The sequence below is a fragment of the Notechis scutatus genome, chromosome 1 (genome assembly GCF_049901735.1).
Source record: "Notechis scutatus isolate UNSWTSFEM ecotype Mainland chromosome 1, rNotScu1.2, whole genome shotgun sequence".
NCBI lineage: Eukaryota > Metazoa > Chordata > Lepidosauria > Squamata > Elapidae > Notechis > Notechis scutatus.
Window position 1 is genome coordinate 308,563,380 of NC_142009.1, and position 10,242 is coordinate 308,573,621.

The window sequence follows — 10,242 nt, forward strand, 5'->3', positions numbered from 1 at the left end:
TTACTTCCCGCCTAAAAAAAAAAAATGCAACCATTTACTGTTGCAACCAATGCAACAGTAGTAGTCAGTGGTACAGAAGACGAAAAGTTATTCCCAGAATAAAATTCATTTCTTTACATGCATTCTCTGCATGCGAACGTCGTAAGGAGCCACCCCCAACAGAGAACACTGACTCATTCTTCCCCTTCGACATAACTCTCGCGACACTCTGGCTCGCGTTGTTAAACGCGATGTCCTTTTGGGCGCTGGTATTTCTTCGATCAGCGGAGCCGACAGGGTGGGAAGAAAGAAAGCGAACATTAGGAGAGGTCGCCTAACATCATGACTGACAAGCACCTGAAACCAATGAAAAAGAGGAACGGCGAACGATGAGCCAATACGACGAAGAGGGAGGCGTGGACTCTCTGGCGGCTGATTGATCCCAGCCTTCGCGACGGTGTTGTTCAGTCGGCGCGAGAACATTCTAGAGGTAGGTGCTTGGCGGCCATTACAGCTGTGCCCCTCCCCCTCTCCTTTTAAAAAAAACCCACCCTAATGCTGCCGCTATGGCAGATTTGAGCTCGGTTTGAATGTAGGTGCGGGCGCTCCGCCGCCTGACTAACAATGCTGCCTCAGCTGATGGTCTTTCCCTTCCGGCAGAGTAATCGGCAAGGCTGATCCCGCTGATCCCGGCCGCCTCAGGACGCTTGGATCCCCCCTCCCCTCTCCTGGCGGTTGCGGCGTCCGCCTCCTCCGCATCTGTATCTCTTTAGAAAAAACGCCCGGGTGCTCGGTGACACCCTCAGCTCCGCCATCGTTCTCCTCGTACTAATTCGGCTTCGTCACAGCCCGGGGCGAGCAGCGTTGGGTTTATGTCTGTATTGGACGAAAACGGTAAGTAAAAGAGAAGGGGAACGGGTGGGAGAGGTTAAGCATATGGAGGGGACAGCGTGGGAGGGCTTCCCTTTGCTGGTGGGGCTAGGTGGCGGAGGCCGGGATGGTGAAGAAGACGGGCGGCCGCCTGAAAGAGCTGAGCTGGGCGTTTGCGGGTCGTTCCCTCACACACACACACACATCCCCCGCAATTTGTGTAAGTGGAAGGTTTTAGTACTAGCCCGTAATGCCTGGTCCCGAGTAACTTCCTGGCGGGCAGAATGGCGAGGTCGAGTCTGTTGGGGACGAGCGGACAAGACACCGCGACCGCTCCCTTCTCGAAATTGCCCTCCGAGGGGACGTTAACAAAAGCGAGGAGCGAGGTGGGGTGGGGGCAAGGAGGACTCGTAGTCCAACGCCTTTAGAAAAGAAGCCTGCAAATATGGAGGTGGCGTCACCTTCCCCTTAATCGCTGCTGGCGGTCGCTTCTCCCCCCTCCCCCCGCCTCCTTGAACGAACGCGCGGCTCCACAAGATGGCGGCCGCCAGGTCTTCCGCGCCTCAGTCCTCGTGATTGGGTTGGGGGGGTTGGCGAGGTGGGCGGAGTGCGCGCTCTGTGGCGCAGTTCCTAAACCCGCAGTGTGCGAAGGGGGGGAGGGCAGCGGGCGGCTCCGCTCCGGCGCTTTCGAGGGTTCGGGAAAAGGGGCGGCGGGGCGGGGAAGGACGACTACGCCGCCGCCCGCTGCTGCCGCTTTGTAGTTGGGGCTGACTCAGTGCTTAATTGCTGCATTTCTGAGTCATTCCGACGCTGGGGTGAAGAGAGGGAGGAGTTCGGTTTTTTTTTTAAAAAAAAAAATGGGTTTATGCGCGATAGCTTCGTCGTGGTTTTATCTCTGAAGATAAAATAATTGTTCCTTTCTCTTCTTCCCCCCCTTTTAGGAATATTTTTTTCTTTTTCATTTGTATTTCATAACTATTATAGGCGCGTGTGTAGATCACGTGGGGAGAAAGAAGTTTGGTGTTTTTTTTAAATTCATCTGCTTAAGTAAAATAAAAGCCTTGATTTATTTTAAATTCTTGCAACAGCAATTACGTTTTATTATGAGGTTAGGTGTAGTTAGGTCACTGGAGTTCTTTTTAGAATATTTTACTTGTTTTTTTTTTGTTAAATATCTTTTATCTCAACCCCATAGTTCTCAGAATTCATTTCTTAATAGCTGATACCACTGATACCACTGAAGTAACTATTGGCTGGCAAATGTGTCTCCAACCAAAATTAAGCTCTGGTTAACAAATAATAAAAACATTTCCTCATTGCTGGTCAGAGAAGAGTATAATGTAATAAGCTATAGCTTACTAGGTCCAGAAACATAGTCTGCAACATAGCTGATTTATCATACCAAGTTTGTAGTGTTCTGACAAAATCATAATTCAGTACTTTTTACTGGAAGTTTTAAGTTGAGTATTGTATAAAATTATAGATGAGATGTTTGAATTCAGACAAAACAAATGCAGGCATTTGTGTGAAGTATAAAAGCTTTCTATATTAATGTTGCAGAGCTGTTGCGCAGCCATTGGTACCTGTATTGGGGAAATATAGCATACAAGCAAGAACCTCACGGCCTCAGTGGCGAAAATTTTTTCATGTCAGAGACCGAGAACTCTTGCAGTCGTTTATGTCATCACGTCTTCTCCAGACAGAAGATACCAAAAAGTTGCAATCAAAGATCTCTCCATCGTATTGATAAAGCTACTAATAAGCCAAAATGTCTGTCAACGTCAACCGCAGTGTTTCAGATCAGTTCTATCGCTACAAAATGCCCCGTTTGATTGCCAAGGTAGATATTTCACTTTCTTTAAATGTGCATTAAAATAGCCAGATACCGTTATGATATCACATATACCTGAGTTTTCTTTTCAGGTTGAGGGCAAAGGAAATGGGATAAAGACAGTTATCGTCAATATGGTTGACGTTGCAAAGGCGCTTAATCGGCCTCCTACGTGTAAGTTGTATATATAATTTTCCATTGACCTTCATTTTATTAGTAAAATCAGTTTTTAAGTATCTTAGAAAATGCAATAGTACTATATGTATATGTAGACACACACACACACCCAGAGCCCTACTTCATTCCCCCCCCCCCCTTTCATTTTGAATTGCCTCATGGAAGTGCGAGGTAATTGTCAATAACGGCACTATTGTCACTGTCAGCCTAAATACAGTTTTGTCTTCTGCCTCATGGTGTCAGCAACTTTTAAGGCAGAAAGGAAAAGAGCTGACTTGTGTAGCTTTTATGGTAATGATAGCTATTGTGCATAGTACTTTGAAGCAATGCATAATTGTTTTGAAGCATTCTGTAGTAATGAGGGAATGTTGATTCTGTGCAGAAACAGTTAATTGATGTGAATTTTAAAGCTGGTCTTACAATTGTAGTAAGATAATAAAATAATTATTACTGCTTTTTTTCATGAGCAAATGGAGGAAGAATAGCCAACCAGTAATAATTTGGAGTTGAGTGGTGCTAAAAATGAATAAAAGGAAATAAATTTGCAAAAGGTTAGTCAGAAGTAGTGTGGGAAGGGAGTTGATGGAAAACTTAATGACTTAATTTTTCTTTCTTGAAAGATCCCACCAAATTTTTTGGTTGTGAGCTTGGAGCGCAGACCCAGTTTGATGTTAAGAATGACCGTTACATTGTCAATGGATCTCATGAGGCGAATAAGCTACAAGACATGTTGGATGGGTTCATTAAAAAATTTGTTCTCTGTCCCGAGTGTGAAAATCCTGAAACTGATCTGGTAGGTGATGCTTATAGAATGCTATGAATTTATAAAGAAAATTATATAGTTTTTTAAAATCTGCAATCCAGTTTCAGCAATCTCACTGAAACAGTTTTGTATTTGGTCAACCCTGAGGTTTCCCATAAGGTGGCCTATAAATTTCATATTAAATTCAAGAAAGGCAGGAGATACTTGTCCTCTAATTGGACATATTTAGCTAACATTTCAAGCAGGAATACTTTGGTACTTAATGAACTGTGTGACAATATAAGGTATGCTAATTATACCGTGTTTCTCCAACAATATGACCTCCCCCAATAGGAAGACCCAGCATGCTTTCTAGGCATAAAATCAAATTAAGCCCCCTCCCCCCCCCCAATTTAGGCCTATTTTAAAACATGCAAAATGGGAAGGGCGGGGGGACTTGCCGTTAGGAGCGCCCCGCAGGCAGCAATTCCTCGCCACCAGCTGCTCCTAATGGGTGATTATGGCAGAGCGCGGAGAGCTCCCTACTCCTGCCAAGCACCTTTGCGTCAGACCAAAGACCTTCAGCGCTTGCCGCTGTTGATTTCTCTTCTGCCCATGCCGCCGCCACGTTTGGAGCACCACTGCTGTTTGGAGCTGCTGCCGCATTTGGAGCGCCACCGCCACTCCAAACACGGCAGCTCCAAACGCGGAAGTGGCAGCTCCAAACATGACTGTGGTGCTCCAAATGGCAGCGGCAGCTCCAAACGTGGCGGCGGAATGGGCAGAAGGGAAAGCAACAGTGGCGGGTGCCAAAGGTCTTGGGTCTGCAACAAAGGTGTTTGGTGGGAGTATGAAGCTCTCTGCGCTTCGCCATGATCACCTGTTAGGAGCGGCTAGTAGCGAGGCTGCCTGCGGGGTGCTCTACATGAGGATGCAAGGGGGGGAATTAAGTCACCTCCGAAAAGACGGCCTAGCCGTCTTTTTCGGGGCTCAAAAAAATATAAGACCCGGCCTTATTTTATGAGAAACACCGTATATCGAATTACTTGTGAGTGAATTTGAGTAGGCTTTGTGATAGTTAAATACTAAACTCCCAAAGTAGGTAACTCTAGCCATTTTAACATTGCAGTAATTTAAAATAGAGATTTCCAGGACTGCTTTATAAGGAAGCAAAACTATCAAAACACGCTAGTCCAGAATTTTCTACACAAGCCAGTTAACATACATTGCTTTCTTTCTGCTATTTCATTTTCTTTAGAAAAAGGTTATAAAATGGAAGAGGTAGCATATATAGGTATAAATGAAATAATTGGTAGTGAAACTATTGCTCTCTTCGGCAGCATGTCAATCCTAAGAAACAAACTATTGGTAACTCTTGCAAAGCCTGTGGCTATCGAGGCATGCTTGACACAAACCATAAACTCTGCACGTTCATCCTTAAAAACCCACCTGGTGAGTGAATGTTTTGATATTTACTTATAAATGATCATTTATTTCCTATTAATTGAGAGCAAACAGAGTTTTCTATGTTTGTTGGAACTGGTCTGGAAAACAGTGCTGTGTGAAGACTGCAGTGCAAGCAACACTCTGTGGTAGATATCTTAGTTGTCTGTCTCAATTTAAGCTTGCAATACTAAACATAGCCTGACCTATTCCAGTGGTCTTTAAAAATGAGGCCATCTGTTATACAGACTGTAACAATATATTAATGGTGTTCTCTATAAGCAAACATTCTGGAATGTATTTGGATATATTGATTTTCAACTTCGTAGTATTGGCATTGAAAGTATCAGTGACTAAACAAATACAGGTAGTACTTGACAAACAATACTTCATTTAATGATTGTTCAAAGTTACAATGGCCGTGGGGAAAAATGACACAAACATTTTTCGTTTATGACCATTGCAGCATCTCCCATGGTCATGTGTTTACTTTTTGTTGCTTCTTAGTTATATCCCACTTATCTTGCCTGTAGGAGTCTGCCACAGCCTTGTAATGCTTGTATAAAACATTTCAGTCTAAAGGCTGATAAACTACATGTGGAAAGGTCATTATTTATTACATATTCAGGCTGAACCAAAAGTTGAGTGCATTGGCTTTGTAATTGGACAAACTATGCTTCTGTAGTTCAAAACTTAAGTATAGAAGCAGACTCGTTTAAGATTATCCAAGTACATCCAAACCTTGACATGATGGCCAGCTAAATTGGAGTTTCTGAATTAGAAATCTTTGGATGCATGTCTGTTTAAAAAAAATATTTCATTGGTCTCTTGCTAATATTCACAGAGAGCAGCGAGTCTGGTACAGGCAAAAAAGAGAAAGAGAAGAAGAATAGAAAAGGCAAGGATAAAGAGAATGGTTGTGTGTCTAATACCGAGACACCACCACCACAATCTGCTCCACCAGAAGAACTTAGTCCTCCAAATGTAGCGGTAAGTAGATCTGTCTGAAACAAATGTATAATTTCATTGTAAACATTGCTTACTTGAAAACGAATGTGAACTTACGCTGATCTTTTTCTGATGGGGGGTGGGGGTGGTCAATTTTATGGTTAATTATTCGAGGAAATAAGTAGGGTTATTTTTTTTCAGAAAAATGGTATCAGAATAGTTGAATTGTGTATATTTCTTTTTAAAAATTGATAATTGTAAATTTCAGGAGGAAGAGGATGATGACTGGGGTGAAGATACCACTGAAGAAGCCCAAAGGCGTAGAATGGATGAAATCACAGATCGTGCAAAAGTACTCACATTAACTGATGATCTAGAAAGGACTATTGAACAAAGAGTCAATTTACTGTTTGACTTTGTTAAGGTATTTCAGTTAAATGGCATGTTCTCATTTCAAAAACTTTTTAAAATTGAAATGGAATAATTTCAAGGGGTGAAATAACCTTAACTCTTGAAAAATATGTTTCTTTTAAAACAAAATGTCTTTTCTAATCCAGAAAAAGAAAGAAGAAGGTGTCATAGAGTCTTCTGACAAAGATATTGTGGCAGAAGCAGAAAGATTAGATGTCAAAGCTATGGGCCCTCTGGTGTTGACTGAAGTCCTCTTTAATGAAAAAATAAGAGAACAGATAAAGAAATACAGGCGCCATTTCTTGCGTGTAAGTTTTCATTGGTTTGATAGTTTTGTTAGGGCTTTCTGCTTTCTATCCCAATCTAATTCACTACAGAATATATAAAATGTAGTGTGCAGTATCTCTTGAAAATTCAGTTTCAGGAATAAAGTTAAAAGTATTTGCATTTACCTGGCTTATTTTATTTGTGTGAAATTTCTGTTAGCTTATATAATTAGACAAATGGGGTACACATACTAGTTTACATCTATTTCCTAATGTGTTCTGTTTCACATTTTAGTTCTGCCACAACAACAAGAAGGCCCAGAGGTATCTTCTTCATGGTTTTGAGTGTGTAGTAGCTATGCATCAATCACAGCTGATTTCTAAAATTCCACACATCCTGAAGGAAATGTATGATGCAGATCTTCTGGAAGAAGAAGTCATATTGAGCTGGGCAGAAAAGGTAAGTCTTTACAAATTAAGACTGCTCTTATAAGCTACATAATACTTAATATTCGAAAAATGACTTGCTGAAAAGGAAAAAAACCTACATTCTAAATGAAAACTTTATAAAGGGGGAAGGGCAAGCGCAAAATACATTTATGTGGCATTGTTTGATTATTTTTAAAATGTGAGGATGTGGAAAGATTTTTGAGTAAAGTAGGCTAGCTAGAGCTAGAAGTAGCTATTCTTTGGAACAGCTCTTCCACATTCAAGGAAAGATTTCATGGATAGAATATTCCAGTCTTGGATCTAAATATTTCAATCAATTGAAGCAGTTAAAACTTTCACATTGTATAGGATGCACATACAATTCTATTACTCAGGTTTAAAATACCATACTTGTAAAACAAATCTACATACATTGTTTCAAACTTTCTGTTGGTGTTTTAGGCCTCAAAGAAATATGTTTCTAAAGAGCTTGCCAAAGAAATTCGTGTCAAAGCAGAGCCATTCATTAAATGGCTGAAAGAAGCTGAAGAGGAATCGTCTGGCAATGAGGAAGAAGGTGATGAAGATGAAAACATAGAGGTGAGCTTTAAATATTCTTTACCAACGTTTATTGAAAGCTATGATTTGAAAATGCATGCTGGGATAAAAGGATTTGTTGTTCCAGTGCTTTGCTGCTCATTTTGTAATAATAGAGATAAAAAGTCTCATGTGTAACAGTGTTACTGTGACTAAACTTGTCTATTCTTGTAGGTGGTGTACTCCAAGGCAGCCAATGTACCTAAAGTGGAAACAGTGAAGACTGCAAACAACAAGGAAGATGACATTGATATTGATGCTATTTAAAATGAGTCAACCTAGTTTCCAATTTCTCTGCATCTCTTGCCAGAAGTGCAACCTATATGCACAAGCTATAATAGCTATAAACATCGTGCTATACTTCTTGAACTCAAATGTATGTTACCATGACTGGTATTTGTAACTAAGCTTAACAGATGAGAGGAGTTAATACATCAGCAGACTGATCCAAGTTTGCTGTTAGACATGTTTCTTTTAAACTTGTATTGGACATAAATACTTGGAGCACATTTATACAGTTGTGAAAATAAAGGATTTGGTTTTGGAATCTTCAGTCCTGACACATTTTAGTGTTTTTTCTAACCTAATGTGGGCAGTAATCAAAAATTAGATTGTGAGTTAATTTCATTTCCATCCAAGCATCTTTCGTTTTCTCACTTTGTATACTCATGGAGAGGGAAGTTAACTCGGGATATTAATATAAAACCTGTCTAAGATACTCAGTGGCCTGGAATAGATTAGTATGTGGTTTAGGATGTAATCCATATAGATTAGCTATGAAATCATGAGAAATAAATACATGATTCAAAGGAAAGACAGGGAATTTGTGGCAAACTTGTGTTAAATGTATGATGTTCCCTCCTACCCAATTTAAATGCCTTTTTTTTTTGAACAGCTGCATATAAAGCCAGCAGAACTGTCATTGTACTTTGCAAATGATTTTGACTGAGGCAATTATGAGGATAGAATTCTTCTAAAAGGCTTATTGGGTAGTACAGGAAAAATTGGAATGCCGATCTAGTCACTAAATTTGTAGCATTTTAATATAGAAACATTGATAAGTTGTGGTAGGGAAAATTAAAGTTGATCAATATACCAGTCACTGTTAGTAGGCATTTAAGAGCAAAATTTGGTGAGGGGTAATGGGCAGCGTTCCATTTCATTGGGTGTGTGTGAAATGTTGGAGAAGCCACTTTAATTACAGCATATCCCTTAGTTAAGCACCCATAGTTAATAAGTATCAAAAGCAAAATCTGAGCTAAATACACAATAGTCTAAATATTCCTTACAGGAATATTTAGCTTATATACAAATTGCTTGTATATAAGCTATCTAGCTTATATATACAAATTGGACTTGAGAATAGGCCATAGGAACTGAACTTGGATTTCTAAACTATGGGTTATCTGTTTAAATATTTAATAATAATGCAGCAAGAAAAATAGTAAAGTAGGAACAATGAAGACTTGCTAAATCAGTGGTTGGCATAACCATGAAGAAATCTAATTCTCAATACATGATCCTGTGTCACTGAATTGTATAAAAGATATTGCTCCCCCTTTTTAAACCTTGGAACATAAGTAGCTGGTTATTTCATGTAATTATATTCCAAGATGAAACATTGAGAGGTAAAGATTGTCTATTTCAGAGTTAGAACTTTTAATGATGAACTGTTTTATATACTCAAAATACATTTCTCTAGCAAGTTCAACTTTGACCAATTAAGAGAATATTTCCCTTGGTTGGAATTTCCCAAAAGCAATCACTTTCATTCAGTGCATAAGCAGTTTTCCCATCAAAGCTACTATTAAATCCAATCATGTCCCAAAATCCATCCTACCATACTTGATTATCCATGGCTCAAGAGCAAATCTTGTAATGGTTACGGGTTTTTGGCTGAAACAACCATAGCAATCCTGGAGTAATTTTGCATGGCAAGTATACATATGTGGAAAGACACTAAATATTAGCATCATAGAAAATTCTTCCATCTTGGCTTTTTACTGTTGCCTGGAACAATTTTGTTTTGTACCTATCTACAAAAAAGGTACCCTGTTTTATTCTGTGAATGGTTCAAAACACAATTTGGTCATGGACCATCTGAAGCCAAAAAATGCTTTGCATGTCATTGCCACAGAAATAGCTGAACTTGGAAAAGTAACCCTTTGCCCCAACACTTGCTGAAAAATTACTTTTCCAAAGCTTTACTGTAACGGAAATTACCTGCAATTATCTTCTACTTTGTAAAAGAAAAACTAAAAGAATGAGGTTACCGACTTATCTAAAGAGTGGTTTATTAATACATGACCATGTTAAAATTATAATACATTTAAGCATTAGGAATTCAAAGGTATAATTAACTTTAAATCTGACCCAAAAAGAAAATGGAGAGCACTATAAATGGAAAGGGCAATGATCTTGTGAAGGTACAGAAAAATAGGGTTTTGTCTTAAGAAAATACTTTTTAAGACCTGGTCAGTTTAAGGCTGGTGTAAGAGCAGAAGTTCAGGTCAGAGGCTGCTTGTTGCTTAGAGTCTTAAAAGTCATAC

General features: G+C 39.7%; 1 protein-coding gene and 1 non-coding gene across 3 annotated transcripts; both read left to right on the plus strand.

Annotated features, from left to right (window-relative positions):
• The first annotated feature begins 200 nt into the window (after positions 1-200).
• EIF5 (eukaryotic translation initiation factor 5) lies at positions 201-8,246 on the plus strand. 2 transcript variants are annotated; one of them, XM_026680177.2, is made up of 12 exons: positions 201-469; positions 640-873; positions 2,410-2,689; positions 2,773-2,854; positions 3,478-3,650; positions 4,940-5,051; positions 5,887-6,032; positions 6,259-6,414; positions 6,548-6,709; positions 6,963-7,127; positions 7,559-7,696; positions 7,868-8,246. In XM_026680177.2, the coding sequence occupies exons 3-12, from the start codon at positions 2,618-2,620 to the stop codon at positions 7,958-7,960; spliced, it is 1,299 nt and encodes a 432-aa protein (XP_026535962.1). In that variant the 5' UTR covers positions 201-469; positions 640-873; positions 2,410-2,617; the 3' UTR covers positions 7,961-8,246. The 2 variants fall into 2 exon arrangements, with proteins under 2 accessions (XP_026535962.1, XP_087808338.1); XM_087952212.1 differs by having other exon boundaries at positions 446-873.
• On the plus strand, positions 5,177-5,301 carry LOC113420370 (small nucleolar RNA SNORA28). The gene has a single exon (XR_003372037.1). It is a non-coding gene; the product is annotated as a small nucleolar RNA SNORA28 (small nucleolar RNA).
• Positions 8,247-10,242: the final 1,996 nt, after the last annotated feature.

Excerpts from the sequence above, each read along its gene's own strand:
- EIF5 (XM_026680177.2), top strand. The coding sequence starts at position 2,618 with ATGTCTGTCAACGTCAACCGCAGTGTTTCAGATCAGTTCTATCGCTAC. Across the intron at positions 2,855-3,477 it reads GCTTAATCGGCCTCCTACGT|ATCCCACCAAATTTTTTGGT; the intron begins GTAAGTTGTATA and ends CTTTCTTGAAAG. Across the intron at positions 3,651-4,939 it reads AAAATCCTGAAACTGATCTG|CATGTCAATCCTAAGAAACA; the intron begins GTAGGTGATGCT and ends TCTCTTCGGCAG.